The sequence below is a fragment of the Quercus lobata genome, chromosome 1 (assembly GCF_001633185.2).
Source record: "Quercus lobata isolate SW786 chromosome 1, ValleyOak3.0 Primary Assembly, whole genome shotgun sequence".
NCBI lineage: Eukaryota > Viridiplantae > Streptophyta > Magnoliopsida > Fagales > Fagaceae > Quercus > Quercus lobata.
In genome coordinates, this window is record NC_044904.1 from 7,137,360 (window position 1) to 7,160,754 (window position 23,395).

At 36.3% G+C, this 23,395-nt stretch overlaps 2 protein-coding genes and 1 long non-coding RNA gene across 4 annotated transcripts; 2 read left to right on the forward strand and 1 right to left on the reverse strand.

The window, feature by feature from the left end:
• The first annotated feature begins 323 nt into the window (after window positions 1-323).
• Window positions 324-5,173, forward strand: LOC115976563. The gene is made up of 3 exons (XR_004088336.1): window positions 324-589; window positions 4,269-4,363; window positions 4,499-5,173. It is a non-coding gene; the product is annotated as an uncharacterized LOC115976563 (long non-coding RNA).
• On the reverse strand, window positions 583-3,205 carry LOC115976555 (pentatricopeptide repeat-containing protein At5g59600-like). Its single transcript, XM_031097896.1, has 2 exons — window positions 1,237-3,205; window positions 583-837 (listed from the first exon to the last, which is right to left on the reverse strand). The coding sequence occupies exons 1-2, from the start codon at window positions 2,882-2,884 to the stop codon at window positions 770-772; spliced, it is 1,716 nt and encodes a 571-aa protein (XP_030953756.1). The 5' UTR covers window positions 2,885-3,205; the 3' UTR covers window positions 583-769.
• A 3,734-nt stretch (window positions 5,174-8,907) lies between the features above and the next one.
• On the forward strand, window positions 8,908-19,612 carry LOC115976583 (beta-glucosidase 12-like). 2 transcript variants are annotated; one of them, XM_031097940.1, is made up of 13 exons: window positions 8,911-9,109; window positions 9,228-9,297; window positions 10,847-10,905; window positions 11,108-11,183; window positions 11,313-11,390; window positions 11,480-11,567; window positions 16,498-16,753; window positions 17,122-17,237; window positions 17,479-17,696; window positions 17,794-17,825; window positions 18,755-18,857; window positions 18,961-19,069; window positions 19,258-19,612. In XM_031097940.1, exons 1-13 carry the CDS (start codon window positions 8,954-8,956, stop codon window positions 19,424-19,426), a joined length of 1,530 nt encoding a protein of 509 aa, XP_030953800.1. In that variant the 5' UTR covers window positions 8,911-8,953; the 3' UTR covers window positions 19,427-19,612. The 2 variants fall into 2 exon arrangements, with proteins under 2 accessions (XP_030953808.1, XP_030953800.1); XM_031097948.1 differs by lacking the exons at window positions 18,755-18,857; window positions 18,961-19,069; window positions 19,258-19,612 and adding an exon at window positions 18,008-18,124 and having other exon boundaries at window positions 8,908-9,109.
• Window positions 19,613-23,395: the final 3,783 nt, after the last annotated feature.

A 23,395-nucleotide genomic window follows, 5' to 3' on the forward strand; every position in this document is an offset into this window, starting at 1 on the left:
GTCCCTAAGTTTATCAAAAAAATCTGTCCCTAAGGGTGTGTTCAGAACAGAGGGAGTTGGATTTAGTTCTGGTCACCTTCCCTTCTTAGTTCCTGTCTTCTCCCTCCATTTCCTTCCATCCAAGCATAATGTAAAATTTTCAATTTCATGCCATTGTCAAGAAATGTCGTGTTTTCAACAGAACACCACGCAGAAGGAACTGATTTCAAACCCGTGCCAAGAAAACTTGTGGGGGGGTTGGGGGAGCATCAATACTATATAGAAAGAAAGAAACTATGCGTATTTTGGGTTGAAATATCACATGGATGACAGGCACAAAATGGTGTGAATATATATAGTTACATCATGACATAAATCCTACCAAGTAGTAGTTGCATCACAGATCTGAACATCAGGGAATCTAGTTTCCTTCTACACTATGATGAATAATGAGTTTGTATCCATAAATGGTGTGGAAGAAAAAATGACACTCATGTAATGGCACAACTTCTTATCTCCATTCATCCAGACTCCAAAGAAACAGTTATACTCTTGTAAGCTTAAAACTAAAGTGTACAACTGTCAAAAAGCCTTCTGATTTCGAAAACAGGTATGCTGAGATCCCTAGTAAATTATTTTTGTCTCAATTCCTTTTTATATGTTTATGTCCCTGAAAAAATTTATATTCGAAGTCTACACTTGTTGAAATAATTTTCTTAGAAGGAAGAAGAAAAGTAAAAGAAAAAAAAGAATTTGGTACTCAAATGGCAGCCCCACTAATTCTAATTGCTTAACCACCAAGTCCTGTAGAATCTAAATCTTTGGACTCTCCATCGTTTTTGGCCTTTTTGATCTTGTCTGCACATAAGAGAAAAATTATAAGATTCAGAGGAATGCCCAAGCCTAGAAAGGGAACATTAGTAAATTAATTGATACACATTTCCTTCTTTCTTAGAGATTATTGATTCTTCCTACAATTTCATTTGGGGGGAAAATTGAGGGTAATACCCATTGTCCATTGTTAATTCTTCTACTTGCTGCACAGAAAAGGTTATTGTGAAAGCAGTTCTCGGTGGTCAATATTTCAAATTTATTACCTAGATTTCTAACTTTTTTTTTTTTTTTTGCTTCACCTTAGCTTTTCCAGTGTTCATATACTTTTATAAGTTATATAACTCTGACCTACGGCATATACAAATATATAGTTTCATTGGAAGTTTATAATCTCATTCATAATTTGAAAGGTAGAGCACATACCTGCTCCCATTTCAACTACATCACTTTCTTTTCCCTCTCCAACAAACTCATTTCTTTTCTCTACCCAACTAAAAGCAGGCTTCTTATGATTGTTACTTTCCTTCATCATCTTCCTTACATTCTCAACCTCTTCCCAATCACCATCAGCAGCATAAATATTTGAAAGTGTCACATAACCTCCAGGTTTCTTCAACTCCATCTTCAGAATATCCTGAGCCATCATTTTAGCCAGATCTTTTCTTCCATGGATTTTACAACCATTGAAGAAAGCTCCAACAATTGACTCTGGCACTTCCATTGGCATCTCCTTCACCAACTCATAAGCTTCTACCATCCTCCCTGAACGACACAAAAGATCAACAACGCAAGCATAATGCTCTTTTCCAACCTCAATCCCATAACTCTCTTTCATGGACCTAAAAATCTTCAAACCTTCTTCTACTAAACCATTATGGCTGCATGCAGAAAGAATGCAAATAAAAGTCACTTCATTTGCCTGTATTCCTTCTTCTTGTATCCTCTTAAACAACTGTATTGACGATTCAACCATGCCATGCTTCCCATAGCAACCAATCATGGCATTCCAAGACGCGATATTCTTGACAGGAATCCTGTCAAAGACATTTTGAGCATTCTTCACACTGCCGCATTTCGAGTACATGTCAATAAGTGCACTAGCAACAAAGATATTAATATCAAGCCCCATCCTGTAGATCAATCCATGAATTTCTCTTCCTCTTTGCATTGAACCTGTCAATCCACATGCAGGGAGCAATCCTGTCACAGTCACAAGATTGGGTTTAATCCCTGAAACCAACATATCCCGAAACAACTTGAATGCTTCGCCAGCTTGCTGGCTTTGCACTAGACCTGAAATCATTGCATTCCAAGTGACCAAATCAGGAACCAACCTTTCTCTAGTCATTCTAGAGAAGAGCGCAAATGCTCCTTTAATATCTCCATCCCGAGCATAACCAGCTATCATCACATTCCACGTGAAATCATTTGGTTCTAATCCTTCTAACTTCATCCTCTGAAACAAATCAAGAGCTTTTCCAGTCTTTCCTATATTACAATACCCACAAATCATAGAAGTCCAAGTAGCAACATCTCTCTTAACCATCCTATCAAACACCCTCTGAGCATAACAAACTCTTCCACATTTACAATACATATCAATCAAAGCATTTGCCACTGACACCTCATCTACAAAACCCATCTTCTTCCCCACAGCATGAACTTCTTTCCCCTTCTTCACATCCATTAAGCCAACACACGCTTTCAACAGAATCGAAAAAGTGAACTTATTACCAACATTTCCCAGTTCTTGCATCAAACAAAAATACCCAATTGCCTCTTCATAATACCCATTAAACGCACAAGCCAATACCATCCAATTCAATGCGAAGACATTCGGGTTCTGAATTTTCTCGAACACCATCCGCGCAGAGCTCATATCCCCACAACTTGCATACATCCCAACAAGCTTTGAGCTCATAGACAACACCTTCATGTCCATCCCACTAGTCAACAACATTGCATGAACTTGCTTGCCGGGTCGCAAAGCCTTCTCTTTCAGGCATTTATGCAAACACGTAGCGAACCAATTTGGGAACAAACCAAATGACTTCAGGGGCAGTGTTTTCATTATTTAATGAAGTGCCCTATGAACGCAGATAGATAATCCAAACCCATGAATGTGTCATAACCCTCTTTTTGTATATGAAGCTTGTGATTGACATGAGACTGAATCAAGGACTAAACAACAGGACCAGCGAGTGAGTGACATCAAGGGCAGGGTGTATGAATTATGATATCAAACTATGTGAGATAAACGGTGCAGGAGAGGAGAGGAGGAAACTGTTCATATGTCTTTTAAGTTCCAACTTGTAGGTTTTTTTTAAGGAATGTAGCCCCATTGCAAAAGTCGAGTTCCAAATAAAAATCGAGGAAGAAATAAAAATCGAGTTTAGCAAACTGTGATTTCCAAGTTATTATGTATGTAGTCCTTTTTGAAACTCTGAGTTCCAAATAAAAGTCAAGTTCAGCAAATTGAGTTCCAAGTTATTTAGGTATGTAGCCCTTTTGGAACTCGAGTTTGCTGCTTGGACTCAAGTTTGAAAATGAGCTACATACCTAAATAACTTTGGGTAGAAGCTTTTCAATAATGTTTTTCGTAAAAATTGAATATTTGGCCAAAAATAAATTGCCTTCCTCTATACTGCTACTGAGAAATTGCTCACAATTCCTTTATTTTAGGACTCTAAAAAAGACTCACATGCTGGACCACTAATCATCAATGGGTCCAATAAATTTTAAAAATTGTGGGTTTCGATCCTGGTCCCAAAATAGACTAGACTGGACCAGACCGGACCGAACAGTAGGTATATAATTTTTTTAATATTTGAGTGCAAGAATAGCTCCAATTGGAGTTGGGGTAAGCATTTGAAGCAGAAATCTTTGGCCTTTAGGAAAGCTGCACAATGGGTTTTATCTATTTGGTAAAACTTAGGTAAAACCTATAGTATATTAGGTTTTTCAATTAAATTCAAACGTATAACTATATTAAATTTAATTGTCATTAAAAAGATAGCACTGTTTGATGCATTAGGACATATACTTTTCAGTTTATCATTTAATTTCTTCACTTTGCATGTTTGTTCATTTGTTGATGTGTTTCTTTATTTCAAGTCCTGGAACAATGTCTAGTCCTAAGAGTGTGATCCACGGTAGCTTGGTTCTATAGGGCTGTACTGAAACTTACTATGTTAAAGAATTCAATCTAAGCTCAAGCAATGACTGTTTAACATGTGCAATACAATTCCAAATAAGCTGTTCAAGTCACTGTCAATGCTTCCAGACCTTACGTTGATGTAAGGCTTTTTTTTTTTTATTTATTTTTTATTTTTTTTATTTTTATGATTCAGAATAAATTATTACGTTGCTTGCGAGATTATAAAGAGGAAGAGTGCCAATGTAATTTTGATTTGGTTCAATGCTATTTAAAGTGATTACCTTGGAAATTTGATCAGGTCATGCACTGCAACTGGAATTTTCTCTTGCAATGCAGAGATGAAATAATGGCTACAACTGGAGAAGGTCTTGAATGGATTAGGAAGATATGAGTGTAAGTATCTGAAAAATTCAATATGCAACACCCTTTATCTATTTCTTTGGAGAGTTCAGGGTTTAATGAGAAAATGGTGACCTTAGACCAAGAACAATATCTTATATTAAGTTGCAAGGAACTTACTTTCTACAGAGATGAGGCGTATGAAACGGGGCAAAATCTTGGGAGACAAACAGTCTTAGCTAAGGGAAGAAAGCAGTAGCTACGGAAGAGCTGTGTAATGGGTTCTATCATAATGGGTTGAAAGAAACTCATCTGGTACATATACTTGCAAGTTATAGTGAATTTGTTCACTTTGCATATATTTGTTCATTTGTTGCTGTGTTGTCTTTGTTTCAAGTATAGGACCAATGTCTAGTCCTAAGAGTGTGATCCACAGCAGCCTTGTGTTGGTTCTACAGGGCTCTACTGCAACTTAATATGTTGAAGAAGTCAATCTAAGCTCGAGCAATGATTGTTCAACATATGCAATGAAAGTGGAAAATTAGTCTTTTGTTCAAGTCGAGGTCAATGCTTCAGGACCTCAAGTTGATGATAGGCTTTGCTTTCTTTCTTTTTTTTGGTTCAGGATAAATTATTACATTGCTTATGAGACTATTAATAAGAAGACTGAAAATGTAATGTCAATGTTCATTGCAAATGGTATTTAAAGTGATTACCTTGGAAATTTGATCAGGTCATTCAAATGAGATCTTCTTGCAATGCAGATAAAACAACGTTTACAACTGGTGGAGGTCATGTATGGGTTGGGGAGATATGAGTAGAAGTGTCTGAAAAATGCTATGTATTTTTTATTTTCTTTGGAGAACTTAGGCTTAGCTAGAAAATGTTGACCTCGGACCAAGAACAATATCTTATATCAAATTGCATCTGAAAAATGCTATGTATTTTTTATTTTCTTTGGATAACTTAGGCTTAGCTAGAAAATGTTGACCTCGGACCAAGAACAATATCTTATATCAAATTGCAGTGGATTCTAATACTTACTTCGGTAGTAAAACTATGACTTTTTATATATTTTCAGAACTATGACTTTATTTGAAATATTTGTAATTGAATCAATCATGACTAAAAAAAAAGTGTCATTTTGTAGAGCTCTGATATGGTGCTTCACTAAATAGGACATGTAGCATCAATAAAAATATAACTAAAGATCTCAAGTGATAATTTACTAACATATTTGCTCGTTTCAGGAAAGATTTATAGTATCTTTGCTCCAGAAAACTCTCTTGCTATCCTCTGGATTTTGGGGAGTATTGTGTCTTAATTTTGCCACTAAACTTTTAAGCCCTTAAGCTTTCAGTTCAGTTTGATGTCCAAAAATAATAAGATTTGAGGTTTTCTCTATACTACTATCTTTTTTGTAGCATAACAAACTCTGACTTCTAACCATGGCTTTTTTCTGTCACACTATATCCATTACTTATTCCTTCTTTGGCTGCTTCCCCCTTCCACTTTGGCTCAAACTAATGCAAACATTAGCTTGGGATCTTATCTCATTGCTATTGATGATAACTCTTCCTGGAATTCACCAGGAGAGGAAGAGTTATGGTTGAGAGCAACAATGGGTAATAGGTAAAAAGGAAGTGGAGAATTGAAAAGGTAAAAAGGAAGTTATGGTTGGAAGTAGTGGAGAGAAATGGGAAATCGGTAGATGATGTGGCCGCTAATGTGGCTTAACAGGAGTGTAGCAACAATGAATGCTAGGCTTTAGCTTTTAGATATATATAGATGAACAACATTGCTATTGATGATAACTCTTCCTGGAATTCACCAGGAGAGGAAGAGTTATGGTTGAGAGCAACAATGGGTAATAGGTAAAAAGGAAGTGGAGAATTGAAAAGGTAAAAAGGAAGTTATGGTTGGAAGTAGTGGAGAGAAATGGGAAATCGGTAGATGATGTGGCCGCTAATGTGGCTTAACAGGAGTGTAGCAACAATGAATGCTAGGCTTCAGTTTTTAGATATATATAGATGAACAACATTTTCCAAAACCATCTTACATAAATATCACAAAATTATCCGTGCACCACACGGGCAACTTACTAGGGTTTTTTTTGTTGTTGTTGTTGTTGATAGGAGGCAATTTACTAGTTAGGCTAGGAGCAAGAGGGAAAGAAAAAAAAAAGCACGAAGACTTGACTCTCAACATCACCAAAAAAGTATGCCAATCCCAATTTGCAACATGGCTGAGTTTAGTCACTTTCACTATTGCTATGTTTCTTTCTTCTTTAATGGTTGGACGTGGATTGAATTGGATGGTTATGAAAATTAGACTGGGAGTAGGAGAAAAAAAAAGTGAAGACTTGACTTAGTGGTGGCTATAGAAATTAAGAAGTTTAAATTACACAAAATGTAATAATAAAAATAACTTAATATATCAATGTCACAAAAAAACTATACCAATCACAATCTGCAACATGGTTGAGTTTAGTGACTTTCCCCATTGTTATGTTTCTATGTTCTTTAATTGTTGGAAGTGAATTGAATTGGATGGTTATGAAAATTAAGCTGGAAGCAGGAGAAAAAAATAAAAGCGAAGACCTAACTCAGTCGTGGCTATAAAAAATTTGTCAAGGAAGCCCCTAAGAAACTTAAATTACACAAAATATCTAATCTGTATATTTCTAAAAGTTGAAGTGTAGCATTTATTATTGCTACGCTTCAATTGAGTTACATTAGTGTCCACATCGTTATCTTCTTCTTTTTTCCAAATTTACTATAATAGTTTTTAAAATTTATTTTTTTAATATTTACACTTCTTCAACCTTTCCCCTTCCTTACCTTTTCATCTCCTCACTATTTCTCCAACCTTTCTCCCTTCCTTACATTTTCATCTCTCCACTACCCTCTAAATTAATATCATTCTTCCTCTTTTCCTTCATCTTCCTTTATTTTTGTCTTTTCTTATTTACACCATCTTACTATAAATTTGTTGCTATCTCTTCCATTCTACAACTAATTAGGTTTGATACTTTTAATCAAACACAGTGACTTGCTTAATGGGTTGACGACTTGTATAGTCAATCGCGAGGAAAATGCTAGAATTACAATTTTTGTGACAACTTTTGTTACAATGTACTCACGTGGCAAGTTATGAGTAATGAAATAAAAGTGGTGGGTCCATATGAGTCTACAAATCCACTACTCACAACTCTTTACATAGATAAATTATGACAAAAATTGTGATCTCATCTATAACTACTGTAGCATTTTTGGTTTGTATAACACTTCTAAGTGGGAAAGCGATCACATCACAAGCCAAAATCATAGTGCCTAGAGTGTTTCATTCCTTTTAGAGTGTTTCGTGTCAAGTGGGTAGTGTGAAAAGCGGACATTGTTTTGTGCGTGTGGACCGTTGTTTTGGACAAAACTTGGCTTGGAGTTTCGGAGAATGACTCTTGAATGTTCACCCGGTTATATTTTTATTAAAAAATTTTCATTATTTATGTTTAAGTTTTCTAGAGGATAATAGCTTTGTTGACTGGTTGGTCAAAGAAAGATTAGTTGCAAATAAATTAAAAGAAAAGAGAAGAAAAAAAATCTGGTTTCAAAAGGAAATGGTGAAAAGAAAAGTGGTGAAATAAAAGTAATGGGTCTATATAAGTCCATAAATCCACCACTTATAACTCTACACGTGAATAACTTGTGACAAAATAAAAAAATTTAATGAATAGTTCTACCTCTTATTTAAGAGTCCTTCTAGTGCCACATAAAGTGGCACAGAAAAAACCACAACTCGTCCATGTGGCGAGTTGTGGCTTTTTTTGTGCCACTTTATGTGGCACAAGATTTTTCCCTTATTTAATGTTTATGTTATGCAAATCATCAACCAATAAATATATGATAATGGTAAAAAATGTTATAGACAAGATTATGAAAAATATGATAAAACTATTTTTTTTTAATCTTTATAAAGTATAGGGACTAAAATAGTATTTTATTTAAAAAATTATCATGCGCAACACTCGGGTCTGCGACTAGTATATATAAAAGCAGAGACTTCATGCGAGAGTGTATAAGGTCCTGCCATAGCACTCTAATTTTGCATTTAGCATCTTTTACCTCTCTTTATTAAGTATTTTTTATTGTTATCCAAAATTTCAAATTAACTTATTATTACTGTTATCTCATTAATATATATATATATATATATTTTTTTTTTGGTAACAATGGAAAATCAAAGAGTGTGCACAAAAGACTGCGTTGCCATCTTCGCCAATTGCTGGACTTCTTAGAATATGGGTTCAGGAGCAACTTTGATTTGTAGACTTTAAAACATTCTCTTTTGGGTCCAGATATCTTCTAAGAGAATCTTTGCTTCCTTGTTGTTTGTGTTTATGGTTGCCAGCTCATTCGCTAAGAGATATTGACTGTGTTATCTCATTAATTTTTTGACAATGATTTTATTAAAAAAGCCATATAATAATTTCAAGTGCTGATAAGATTTACTGTGTACCATCGCCTGTCCTTTTCCTGGTTTCTTTTTTCTTTTTCCTTTTCTTCCAGCTCCGTAATCAATCCGATAATATATTGCTACTCTATAAAAGGCCGTAAGGTGGTACCTAGAATAACCAAGATATCAGTTATGGAGTTTCAAGGCTATAAACTCTTAGGCTTCCTACTTCTGCTTGGCTCTTTGAGTCATAGCATCGCTGTTGCACCAAGAAATGTCACTGCTTCACTCAACCGGAACAGTTTTCCAGCCGGTTTCATTTTTGGGACAGCATCGGCTTCTTACCAGGTAAGTCCTTGGTTTTGCACATGTTTGTATAATATCTAAGGGAGTTTTGCTTCAAGTGTCCTGAGAGTCTTAGATATCATGCATAACGCATATGTGCCAATGTCTGTTTAAATTTCAGTTTGAAGGTGCAGCAAAGGAAGGAGGTAAAGGACCAAGTATATGGGATACTTTCACCCATAAATATCCAGGTCTCTCTCTCTCTCCACTCACACTACACATATGCTCACCCTCTATCTCTAAAAGTTACGCACAACTCATGACTTAGCTTAAAAGTCTCGAGTTCAGTGCATTTTGTATGATTCACAGTGTGTAATAAATATTACCTATGATAAATAAGTTCATTTCACTTTATTGAGTAAAATACAGAAATTATTCTGAGGTTTGAGTTAACGCCAAGTATTATTAATTTTTTTTTCAAAAATATTGAATTTTCTCCCTTGCACAAAAGTCACCTTAACAGTTAACATCATTGAAAAATTATGTTGTTCTTCTAGCTTCCTTCCTCATCGCTAGATGCTATTTATTTACCATGACTACCCAAACACTTTCGCGATCATATAATTGCCACAATATAGTCATTTGTAAGAGTAGGGTTATGGAAGGAAAGTCTTTATGACCTATCACACCCGTGAGTTTAAGAATTATTAGTTCGAGTAGTGACAAGCCTAATTATTGCTCAAACAGTCCAACACTCTCACGTCATACAAGAGTAAAGAATAAGCGGTCGAGTACAAAGACTATATGCTCAAACAGTCCAACACCTCTCCACCAACCACAACTCGCCACATGGGCCAGTTGTGACACAAGTTGTGGCACCATAGGGCCATAACTACTCTTAATTTTTCATATATATTCTTATAGTGGTGGGGGACCACAGTAACAACTTGTCTTGGAGCTTGGTTTGAAAACCATGCTCTTGCCGTGGTTTATAAAACTAGATAGTAATAAGAAGCATGGGGCCAAATTGTTTTTGTTTTTTTGTTTTATATGTTTTCGCTAAAACAAAAAAGCTTTGACTTTTAGGAGAATTAGATTTACGGAAATCAAACCATGTGGTTTCAGCAGCTTTAGGGGGAGAAGAGGACATAGATGAAAGCTACGAATTAAATTGCATTTCTGCTAAATTGCTGTAATAAAATTTCGACAAATACTTCTCCGTTGAACCAAATTTTTTTAGACCGGACAAAATTGACACTAACCCGATAAAAAAAGAGTATGGATAAGAATTTTGGACTCATGATCGAGAAAGTTTGAAACCGACCCATGGATCACATGAGTTGGCCTACTTTATTTCAAATGGATTTTTTAAATAATTTAATTAAATTTTTTTTTTCCTGAGTCTGTGTTAAATGTTAATCCTATCTCACATTTTCACTATTTGTTGGTTTCTTTATTTCCTATTTTTTGCCTATGTTTTGTTTTTCTCACAAAAACTTAAAAAATTCTTTTTTCACACTTTAAAGTTCACCTATAAATGTGTAAATTTAAGAATTTATGCATTATTTAACTTTTGTTATGAGTATTTTTGTTTTTTTTTAATTATTTTTTTATGTGTATTTGTTCTCTTGTTAGCATTGAAAGGAAGATAAATACAATATTAAAATGATTCTTTTTTATGTTTTATTAATTTTGGCTTATTAAAAAAAAAAAGGATCATATCGAGTTTGACTTGTGGCTCAAAGTAAGGCATAACAAAATTTACATCTTCTAAATATAAGATTTGTGATGAAATTACAGATAAGATAGCAGATGGAAGTAATGGAGATGTAGCTGTGGATCAATATCATCGCTACAAGGTACATGAACTGAGGAACATAACATAAAATAAAAATGAAGCCTCACCCATACGTGTTTGGAATTTTCTGAAGTTTTAAGGCCCATCTTGCTTACAAAATTTGATTATTCCAAATATTGAGCCAAACTAATAATTACAAGCCGGAAAGGAACTTAAACTATTTTTGGTAAATATTTATTTATTATTTTGTCTTTTTGTTTTAGGAAGACATAGGGTTTATGAAGGAGATGAATTTAGATGCATACAGGTTCTCAATCTCATGGCCCCGAATTTTACCGAGTAAGATTATTTGCATTAATATTTACTTTGAGATTTATGAGGTATAATTGAGTATACGTCAGGGACTTGAATCAATATAATTATGCCTTTCTATGTTCCTAACAATTTTATCATGGGGTCTAATTTCAGAAGGAAAACTTAGTGGCGGTGTAAATAGAGAAGGAATCAAGTACTACAACAACCTCATCAATGAGCTTCTAGGAAAAGGTCAAGATTCAATCTTAAAATTTCATCATATCATCAACTTATTTTACTTTTATAATTCATGATTTAATTTTTTCTATTAATGAATGCAGGTTTAAAGCCCTTTGTGACAATTTTCCACTGGGATCTTCCCCAAGCCTTAGAAGATGAGTACGGTGGTTTCTTAAGTCCCCACATTGTGTAAGTGACTGAGTCACCAAATACTCTGCACCTCTTCTCCATCTGTTTATAGACTTTTTACATACATTTGTCATATCATAATTTGTGGGGCCCAAATAATTTATAGGCCAGTCCCATTTACCCGTGAGGAGGCTAGAGTCCCAAGCCGAGGAGGGCTATGGCCCAAGCTCGACAAGATAGCCTTGGGATTCAACCGAGGACAGTTCAGTCCTCGGCAGACCCAAAGTCCCACCGGAAAGAGGGGTAAAAACGGTGTAGGACTAAAACTAGGAAGAAAAATCTAAAATATCCAGGGAAAGCTGCCCTTACTACCATTCAATACTCCGAACCTGACAGAGCCGTATTCTTTGACTTTTACAACCACCCCCAACGACTTTGGGTATGGGCTGATGGGACAAGTATCAGTCTTGGAAAGGTTGACCCTATACGTGGACGAAGGACAATGAACTTAGGCAGATATAAAAGGAAAAATAAGTAACCTAGAGAGGAGGCTGGGAAAAATGGCAAAAAACCAGAGCCTCCCAGCCCACCTCCAGGAGAAAGACTCTAGGGGTGAAGAAAACGTAATCACGCATGAACACCACGAAAAACCCACCACCTAGTGACCAAGGCCTAGCCTTTCAAACCCACGCTCTACAAATGATATTGTTTGGGCCCTTTTACATGCGAGCCCAACACCATTCCGGTTCGTTACGAATCGTGTCATTACAATTGGCGCCGTCTGTGGGAAGGCTTGTGTGTTGGCATAGGCGGTGGGTCGAGAGAGTTCCTTTGTCATTTCTGACAACTGATTATAGAGTTTTAGAGTAAAGTTCCGCTAGGGGCTATGCTTCTTGACTAGGGGCTACGCTTGGTAGCGTTAATCGCACGGATAATTCTAGGGGCTTGGCCGAGGAGCTAGCTCCCCTAAAGCCAAGGTCCAGCGCCAAAAGAAACTAGGTTTTGGACAGAACCAAGGCATTGCATAGTCCTCGGACTCAAGCCTATGGGGAAATCAACTACCTGGATGAGAAAACTAGGTTTTGGACAGAACCAAGGCATTGCATGGTCCTCGGACTCAAGCCTATGGGGAAACCAGCTACCTGGATTAGAAAACTAGGTTTTGGACAGAACCAAGGCATTGCATGGTCCTCGGACTCAAGCCTATGGGGAAACCAGCTACCTGGATGAGAAAACTAGGTTTTGGACAGAACCAAGGCATTGCATAGTCCTCGGACTCAAGCCTATGGGGAAACCAACTACCTGGATGAGAAAACTAGGTTTTGGACAGAACCAAGGCCCTCGGCCTATGGGGAAACCAACTACCTGGAAGAAAACTAGGTTTTGGACAGAACCAAGGCATTGCATAGTCCTCGGACTCAAGCCTATGGGGAAACCAACTACTTGGATGAGGAAAACTAGGTTTTGGACAGAACCAAGGCATTGCATGGTCCTCGGACTCAAGCCTATGGGGAAACCAACTACCTGGATGAGAAAACTAGGTTTTGGACAGAACCAAGGCATTGCATGGTCCTCGGACTCAAGCCTATGGGGAAACCAACTACTGGATGAGAAAACTAGGTTTTGGACAGAACCAAGGCATTGCATAGTCCTCGGACTCAAGCCTATGGGGAAACCAACTACTTGGATGAGGAAAACTAGGTTTGGACAGAACCAAGGCATTGCATGGTCCTCGGACTCAAGCCTATGGGGAAACCAACTACCTGGATGAGAAAACTAGGTTTTGGACAGAACCAAGGCATTACATAGTCCTCGGACTCAAGCCTATGGGAAAACCAACTACTTGGATGAGGAAAACTAGGTTTTGGACAGAACCAAGGCATTGCATAGTCCTCGGACTCAAGCCTTTGGGGAAACCAACTACTTGGATGAGGAAAACTAGGTTTTGGACAGAACTAAGGCATTGCATAGTCCTCGGACTCAAGCCTATGGGGAAACCAACTACCTGGATGAGAAAACTAGGTTTTGGACAGAACCAAGGCATTGCATGGTCCTCGGATTCAAGCCTATGGGGAAACCAACTACTTGGATGAGAAAACGACTGAGTTTTGTAAGGTTGGCTACTTAATAACAATTCTAAGTTACTCAATCCTCGGCTCAAAAACTGTAAAAGGTTAGCCTAGGGGGGCTGTTCATTTTGCGGGTGATATGTCCTCGGATGGTTACTTCCAACACCGCATCGAGCACTGAGCTATCATCTCGGCTAGTTTTGGGGTAAGTATCGTTTTTCACAGGTCGGCATTGTTGTGCCAAACAACTCTATTAAGGTTATGGTGATATCTTTTCCTTAGCAAGCATTTTGGCCCTCAGTGTCATTGATTCAAATGCTATATTACTATGCCGAACAGCACTTATAAATACATAACAGCGCCTTTCTCTTGGATAAGGGATTATGGCCCCAAGTATTGTACTCTAAGGTCGGCGGTATGGTGCCAGGCCGACTCAGTAGACCCATCATAATGTCCTTTCTTTTCCTGCCTAATGGGAGTTTCAGCCCTAAGTATCATTTGTTTGATTCAGCATTATTAAGCCGGATTGTTTTTATAAGCACAGGGCAAGATCCTACTATTAACTGGGACTTTGGTCCTAGACGTCGGCCACAGTTTAAAAAAAAAAAAAAATGTTCACAAGATTGTATGTCTATTCATTGCGATATCATTTCGGAAATATAAAGATAGAGTATGTGAAATAAAGTGATAAACAATTTTCATTAATATAAAGATGTATTACAACATACAAAGAGGGGCTCAAACAAGCCTATACAAAAGGAAGATTGCCGAAACAATAAAAAAAAAATATACATTAAGTAAACAGTCAGGTCTCTTTTTAAACTCGTCTCCGAAGTCCTTCCAAACTCTGCCTCAGTAGCGCCCATATCGAGAGAAGGACCTTCTTCAGAAGAAGATGGAGGAGATGAATGAAGAAGATGGAGGAGATGAATGAAAAGAAGGAGGAGAAGAAGAGAGAAAAGATGAAAAGAAAGAAAAAGGAGCAAAAGAGGGAGAAGGAAAAGCACCAGGATGGATCTGGTGGTGGAAAAAAGAAGAAAGAGAGGCAAAAGGAGGCACCAGTGAACGAAGAGAGGAAGAAGCGAGGACATTTGGTCCCTGCCTCAATCCTGACTCTTAACACACTGGTGCCATGTTAGGTATGCTCATGAGAGAGCGGTTGATACTGATGATGGGTGTCCTCAACTCAGTCACGCCGAGAGTTTGACGTGACGAGTCCCTGCTTCGGATTTTGGCTAAAAGGAAGGTGAGATAGATTTTGAGTCTTCGCCATCCCTGCCCTGACCGAGCCATTACGAACTTTATAGGAACGTGGTGTTTACGGGGGGGGAGGGGTATGGCTCTTTCATTACTCGTAGTTATGGTAAAGCGTATCACGATTTAGTGTATAAACTAGTGGGTAAAATAAACTCTAGGGGAGGCCAAGTGTTTCAGATCTCAGAAGGATAAAAAGGGACTCTTTACAAAAACAATAACCTCCTACCTTCCTTCTTATATGGAGGGTGGAGCGGAAGGCATTTAATAGATTCAAATCTCCAAAGGAATCTGCAAACACAAATATGCCGGTTCCATTTCTCCACCTCATCAAAGCAAACCGTCGAATTAAAGTAGTCTCGTAAATAGAGGTCATTAAAAGCGCGTTTTGGATAACCAAACGGCAAGAACGCATCAGGAGTAAAATCAAAAGACTGTCTTGTAGACCGATGCGTTTCCTGGGCAGATGGAGAACCGCCGGCATTAGTGAAAGGCCGAATTGAATGAGCCATAATAGAGGCTTGGTATTACCAAAACCCCCCTTTCCAACCAAGATGTTGGATAGCAGGGTTTTGAGGGGCTATTGTGGGGCCCAAATAATTTATAGGCCAGGCCCATTTACCCGTGAGGAGGCCAGAGGCCCAAGCTGAGGAGGGCTATGGCCCAAGCTCGACAAGATAGCCTTGGGATTCAGCTGAGGACAGTTCAGTCCTCGGCAGACCCAAAGTCCCACCGGAAAGAGGGGTAAAAACGGTATAGGACTAAAACTAGGAAGAAAAATCTAAAATATCCAGGGAAAGCTGCCCTTACTACCATTCAATACTCCGAACCTGACAGAGCCGTATTCTTTGACTTTTACAACCACCCCCAACGACTTTGGGTATGGGCTGATGGGACAAGTATCAGTCTTGGAAAGGTTGACCCTATACGTGGACGAAGGACAATGAACGTAGGCAGATATAAAAGGAAAAATAAGTAACCTAGAGAGGAGGTTGGGAAAAATGGCCAAAAACCAGAGCCTCCCAGCCCACCTCCAGGAGAAAGACTCCAGGGGTGAAGAAAACGTAACCACGCATGAACACCACGAAAAACCCACCACCTGGTGACCAAGGCCTAGCCTTTCAAACCCACGCTCTACAAATGATATTGTTTGGGCCCTTTTACGTGCGAGCCCAACACCGTTCCGGTTCGTTACGAATCGTGTCCTTACATAATTAATATTTAAATGACTCCCATTTTTAGGATAAAAGAAAAAATATTGAGGACCCATAAGGATACTAAGTGAATTTAATTATTTAACCATTATTTTAACACTCTTAGAGTTTAAGTAATAACTAAATGGTAATGACATATTTTATGGTATCTTATGTCTATGATTCAGACTCCATCTCCCTTTCCCATGCTATCTATCTATCTCCAAAAATAATAATAATAAATAAATAAATAAATAATAAATTCTGCTCTCGTTTGGTCTTAGTCTCACCTTTGTTAGGTGGGGCACAATGTGGGGTGGAGCATAACATAAGAGACTGAAGCAGAGATAGGTTCAATCTCCATGCCATGATAAAATAAATAAATTACAATTTGTCTTAAAAGGTTAAACTACTAAGGAAAAAAATGAATTTAATTATTTGACGATAATTCTAACATACACGTCTAATATTTAGGGATGATTTTCGGGACTATGCGGAATTTTGCTTCAAGGAATTTGGTGATCGGGTAGAGCACTGGATCACACTAAATGAGCCATATACCTTCAGCGATGGTGGTTATGTAACAGGGCAGTTAGCACCTGGTCGATGTTCTGCTTGGCAAAATCTAAATTGCACTGGGGGGAATTCAGGATCAGAGCCATATTTGGTGACACACCACCAGCTGCTTGCTCATGCAGCCGCGGTTAAAGTGTACAAGCAAAAATATCAGGTTTGACTTATCAAACTTTAACATAAAGAAACCTAATATTTCCATGTTATTACGCTAAAAACATACTCATTGCACATGATATAATGAGTATCTCTTAGACCACATGAATGTCAATTTTTAAATATGATTAAGTGAAGTTTAGTTAAATTAACTAATAAAGTCTCTTACCATCGAATAAGAGATCTAAAATTTGAATCTTGCCTACACTAAAAATCAAATGGTGTCTTAGTCGATGATATGAGCAATCATAATGAAATTGATACCATAGGTTAAAATTTTAATGTATCTACCAAAATACTTTGATAAATATAGAAAATCTCAAGCATAAGCTCTGAGTGTCTCAAAAAATGTTAACAATTCACATGCAGGCAGCACAGAAAGGTGTTATAGGGATAACACTAGTAAGTCCCTGGATGGTGCCATACTCTAATGCGAACGGCAACCAGAATGCGGCACAACGTGCCCTTGATTTCATGCTGGGATGGTAAGTTGTGCTTGCTGGTTTTCATTTTACATTTTATATAATTTAATCCTTGTCCTTTGACAAACTTAAATATTTCTATCTACAAAAAAATCCCAAAAAACATTATTTCTTTTTAAATTCTAATAAATATACAAAAGTTATTACATCCACATAGCTTGTACAAATTTATTCAAGTTATGTATGTACAAATTTAACAGATTAAAAGTTAGCATAAATTTTAAATATTCCATTGTTATTGCAGGTTTTTGGACCCATTGGCAAATGGTGACTATCCACATAGCATGCGATCTCTCGTTAAAGACCGATTACCCAAGTTCACCAAAGAGCAATCCAAGCTAGTAAAAGGATCATTTGATTTTATAGGATTAAATTACTATACTGCTTATTATGCAGCTTATGCACCTCAACCTAATGGTGTAAAAGCAAGTTACGCGACAGATTCTAGTGCTAATCTTACTGGTAAGTACAAATTCAACATTCGAAGCCATGCTTATGAGTTTCTTATGTATCTAATATAAGAGTACTAACTAGAACATATTTTTTCTTGTTTTCGCAGCTTCGCGTAATGGGATCCTCATTGGTGCTCCGGTATGCACTAGCTAATTAAATACATGTCAACATTTTTGTTTTAGTTTAATGAAGGTCCTCAACTATCAATTTTACCAACTGAATACTACACATAGCTTGTACAAATTTATTCAAGTTATGTATGTACAAATTTAACAGATTAAAAGTTAGCATAAATTTTAAATATTCCATTGTTATTGCAGGTTTTTGGACCCATTGGCAAATGGTGACTATCCACATAGCATGCGATCTCTCGTTAAAGACCGATTACCCAAGTTCACCAAAGAGCAGTCCAAGCTAGTAAAAGGATCATTTGATTTTATAGGATTAAATTACTATACTGCTTATTATGCAGCTTATGCACCTCAACCTAATGGTGTAAAAGCAAGTTATGCGACAGATTCTAGTGCTAATCTTACTGGTAAGTACAAATTCAACATTCGAAGCCATGCTTATGAGTTTCTTATGTATCTAATATAAGAGTACTAACTAGAACATATTTTTTCTTGTTTTCGCAGCTTCGCGTAATGGGATCCTCATTGGTGCTCCGGTATGCACTAGCTAATTAAATACATGTCAACATTTTTGTTTTAGTTTAATGAAGGTCCTCAACTATCAATTTTACCAACTGAATACAACTCAATTTATATGACAAATAAAATTTGGCTCTAAACATGTTTGAATCTATCTTTTCCAATTCATTTCGTGGAAAATTATAAGACTATCCATGTCTATTATTTAAACAAGTCACATGATTCATTAAAAAATTCATATGACTAAAATTACACATGGATAGTCTCTTCAATTATGACATCATGGGTTGAGCAATATAGCATCAAACATGTATGGAACCAAACTTTTTTCTTTATATTTTCTTTTCTTATATTTAAAAATAAAGCACATCGTGTTAAGGCGTATGTAGTTACGTTAATATTCCTAAATAATCGCAGGCTGCTTCAAGTTGGCTCTATGTGTATCCTAGAGGAATTCGAGATCTTTTGCTCTACACAAAGAGGAAGTACAATAATCCACTAATTTACATCACCGAGAATGGTAATTTCCTCTAACTTATTTTATTTTATTTTTTTATATATATTTATAATCCCAAATTATTAGGCTTCTATTTGATGCTAAATTCTCCTAACTATATTTATAGGAGTTGATGAGTTCAATAATGCCACTTTGTCGCTTGAGGAAGCCCTTGTTGACAACCAAAGAATTGAGTATTACCATAGCCATCTTTGGTACCTTCTTAGGGCTATCAAGTAAGTGCTTAATATTAACAAATAGAAAGTTTGATTTGCCAATGAAATAGTATTTAAATAATATAATTATATAACAATCTAAAATAAAATAGATTTCATATCCATAGATCTCTCTCTCTCTCTCTCTCTCTCTCTCTCTCTCTCTCCGTAGAAATCTAACTAGCGTTGATTTCTTTTCTATGGTATAGGGATGGCGTTAATGTAAAGGGATACTTTGCCTGGTCATTGCTAGACAGCTTTGAGTGGAGTTCAGGTTACACCATTCGATTTGGAATCAACTATGTAGACTACAAAAATGGGTTGAAAAGACACCCAAAACATTCAGCCCATTGGTTCAAGAATTTTCTCAAAAAGTAGACACGGACTATGCTTGTATTATGAACTAATAGTTTCTTCTCCAAATAATAAACTGAAAATAATTTCTTGTCCATTTGTATGGACTTTGAATTATGGAATCGGTATCTATGTACGTGTCTCAAATTATTGTTAAATAATGACTTAATAAGAGGGCACTCCAACTGATTTGGATTTTCAATGAATTAATTTTGCCATCTTTTACTTCTTTCGAAAATCTTCAAGAGTGTGAGTACCTACCTAGATACTTTTGAATTATTTGTTACATTGGAATATTTATTGAAAGCTCAATTAGTGTGAAAACACTAATGCTTGTTTAGACCCCAATTTTAAAATTACGGCTAGATTGCTTTTACTTTAACTTATTAAAGTGCAGAATAAGAGTAAATAAGCGAAATAAACCGGTAACACTACTCTGAGACATACTCAACCACAATGAACTGTAAAAGAAGAGCTTAAAGAGTAGAGAAGAGAAATGCAAACACAAGATAACACCAAGATGTGTTATCGAAGAGGAAATCGAAGAACTCAGCGAAAAACCTCTTTGTGACTCTCCAAGTCAAAATCAATCCACTAATGAATAAGTTGGAGTACACGAATAAAAAAAGACCCTCCAAGTCTAGTCAACTCCATGTACTTAAGCACTCCAAGCTCCCACTACCAACGGGCTTCTCGGAGTATTGTGTTCACTAGCTTTCTAGATCCCGTAATTTAGCTCGATTGCATCCGCCACTTAATGGCTCATTCCAATGCTTCCCAAAGGCATCAAAACTTGACTCAACACTCAGATTGGGTGAGGTAAGTGTTTAGGTTAAGAATCTCTCAAGGATGTAGAGATTGAGAGGTAGGAGTAGAGGAAAATCAAGAGAAAATGTGTAGATGATTATGGGTATAAAAATCTATAACTCTTAAGTGTTTTTGCTAGGGTTTTCTCTCTGAAAAAACTCCTTACATTTCATGGTTAATGAGGGTATATATAGTGTAGGTAAAGAATTTGGTAAACACTTTTTCTTTTTGCCAAACAAAGAGTTTCATGGATACCTCACGAGATGGCCTTTCTCATGAAGTACTTGCAAATTTGGCAGCCTGGCATGACTCTTCAGCTTCTAATCATGTGCTTCACACGTGGCCCAGCCTGGCATGACTCTTCAGCTTCTAGTCATGTGCTTCACACATGGCCTTTCAAGAGTTACTCTTCTTGCAAGCTTCTCTTGTACTAGTCGCGAACTGCACTAATTCTTCTTTGATGCTTGATTCTTCATCAATCTCTCACACTCATCCCTTACAAATAAACCCACATAAATACAAGGAAATGATTGAAGAAAATACAATCAAATTTGAATGGAATTAAAGCCAACAAAGACTAGTTGGAAATTAATAATCTACCTAATGCAAATCCTATAAACAAATCGTTTATATTACGAAAATGATAGCTTGTATTGGAACTAGACACCATAAGGAAGGCTAGAGTCTCCACCCTTTGTAAGTGGTAGAATTATGTTTCTTTTTCTCTGTGAATCTCTTTGAGAAGGAATTTCTGTTACCTCTAGTACGTAATAGGTTTACTAGCTAGTAGGTCTCGTGGGTTTGTCTTTCATGGGACTTGGAAATAGTTTAGCTCGTAGAAGATGGAGGAAATCACAAGGAACTAGAGCAAGCTCTCTCTTTCTGAAAGAGAAAACAAGGGATAAGATCATGAAAAGGATTCCAAATTAGAGAAGTTGGAGACCATAAGTTACTTTTTGAGTTTTGTTTTTAAATAAGAGACTGATGTAGCAGGGTCAAGCTTAGGTTCAGTGTCCAGTGGCACTAGACCTGTTGAAGTGGTGACATGCGTCCAAAGTGGACACATGTCACCATCAAACTGGGTCCAGTGCACTGGACCTAAACTAAGTCCGATGTAGAGAAGATGTTAATGTGCAAGCTGTGGATGTTTGACAATCATGATATGCCCATTATTTTTTACTACCATGATTCTTTCTCAAAATAATTATAACTTTATAATATAAAAAAAATAATGTAATACAAACATTTTGGGCAAAGACACCATTTATTTATTGTCTTCTAAAAAAAAAGGCACCATTTTTTTTTTTTTGGTACATACTTACTGGAAAAAAAAAAAATCTCATTCCACTATTGTATTGATATCCATATGCTAATGTAGTATTTAAGGTTAGGTTGAAGGGTTTAGTTCCAATCTTACTTTAAAAACCAAATGCCATTTTTCAACTTCAAGAGAGAGAGATAATAAAGCTCTTAATAAAGGTTTTTTTTTTTTTTTTTTTTTACTTTCAACATGAACATAGAATCACAGATTATGGTTTTACATCACTTAATTATAATAATTATTATTAATTTTTTGAGATATGTTTTCTAATTACCATTCAGCATTTGGCCTAATTCGGTCCATTTCTCCGATTCAATTCACTTTAGTCCAATTTGTTCCGGTTTGGTCAACTTTGGTCCATTTCATTCCATTCGGGTCCATTCATTCCATTCCAGTCTAATTCAGTTTATTCAGTCCACTTTGGTACTATTCAGTCCAATTCGGTTCACTTCAGTGTACTTACTTAAGAAAGTGAAAATACAGATTTATGTTGAAATATGGTAAAGTCTCTAATGGTTGAATAAGAGATTTAGGGTTCAACCCCCGCCTACACCAAAAACTGATCGGTATCTTAGTTTGATGATAAAGAGTTATTATCAGGAGCGGAGTAAATAGGGCTATAAACGAGCCAAGTTTTGTCGAGTAGTGCATGTTTAAGCTTGACTCGTCAGGAAAAATCAAAAGTTTGAGCTTGGCTTGAGCTTGTGACAAGCCTAAAAATAGTGTTTGAGCTTGAGCTCGTGGGAAAGCCAAAAAGCTTGAGCTTGGCTTGAATGATTAGTCGAGTCAAACTCAAGCTTAATATCAAGCTCAAACTCGAGCTCAGGTCAAGTTTTTGAGCTTAAGATCTAAAAAAATTATATTATTAAATGCTTAAATCTTTTAAATTAAGAAAAAAAGAAAAAGAAAATAGTATACTCATTTTATCATGCATCTAGTCTTACTTATGATTAGCCATTATTCAAATTAATAATTTACATAATTAAATTCATTCATTCAGCAATTTTTCAAAATACAATTTTTACATTCACGTTAGATGGTAAAGGACTAGAAAAATATCTGTTTGTAACTATTATGAATAAGAAAATATTAACATGTTTCATAACTTTACTTTAGATGATTGATAGTGAATGACCATATGTGGCCTACTTAACTATTTATTTATTTTTAAATGTAAGTATAGTCTAAAGTGGTTCTTGATCAGTTTAAAGGGAATGAAAAAATTTAGGTAATATAGGTAGTGGTCTCATGTTGGTCATGTCATTATTAAGATATGTGTAATGAGTATATTTAGCTAACACATAAAAACTTATAAATGAGTCTATACTTGAATTGTTGTGTATCAAGCCTAATAGCTCACGAGCTTGTTTGTGAACAAATATTTTGCTTGGGCTCGGCTTGTCTATTAAATAAGCCTAAAACTAAGGCTCAAGCCTGGCTTATTTATAAACAATTAAACATAAACAAGCTTTTTATCCAGCCGAGCCCGAGTTATTCATGATCGGCCTGGTTCATTTACAGCTCTAAAAGCGGAGTGAACATCATAAGTTGAAACTCTCTCTAAAAAAAAAAAAAAAAAAATTTATTTGAGTAATATCAATGGTAAATTATAAAAATTAGAAGAATGTGGATCACTTCAAAAAAGAATAATATCACACAAAAACACCAAAAATGATAAAATTATATATTTGTAAAAATAGAGAGAGAAATCGCTTTTCATATCCAAAAATAAATGTTTTGTACCTCTCGTATCCTTTGGGCAGTGAGACTGTTACGTTGGCTGAACTTCACCGTGTAAAGATTGAACTCAATAGGCCATTATTTTACTATATGTATGATTCTCCAATTTCTGCTCCAATAAGGCG

Coding starts and splice junctions, on each gene's coding strand:
- LOC115976583 (XM_031097940.1), top strand. CDS start 8,954: ATGGAGTTTCAAGGCTATAAACTCTTAGGCTTCCTACTTCTGCTTGGC. Junction 9,298..10,846: donor TTTCACCCATAAATATCCAG/GTCTCTCTCTCT, acceptor ATGAAATTACAG/ATAAGATAGCAGATGGAAGT. Junction 11,391..11,479: donor CAATGAGCTTCTAGGAAAAG/GTCAAGATTCAA, acceptor TAATGAATGCAG/GTTTAAAGCCCTTTGTGACA.
- LOC115976555 (XM_031097896.1), bottom strand. CDS start 2,884: ATGAAAACACTGCCCCTGAAGTCATTTGGTTTGTTCCCAAATTGGTTC. Junction 838..1,236: donor TGTAGTTGAAATGGGAGCAG/GTATGTGCTCTA, acceptor TCTTATGTGCAG/ACAAGATCAAAAAGGCCAAA.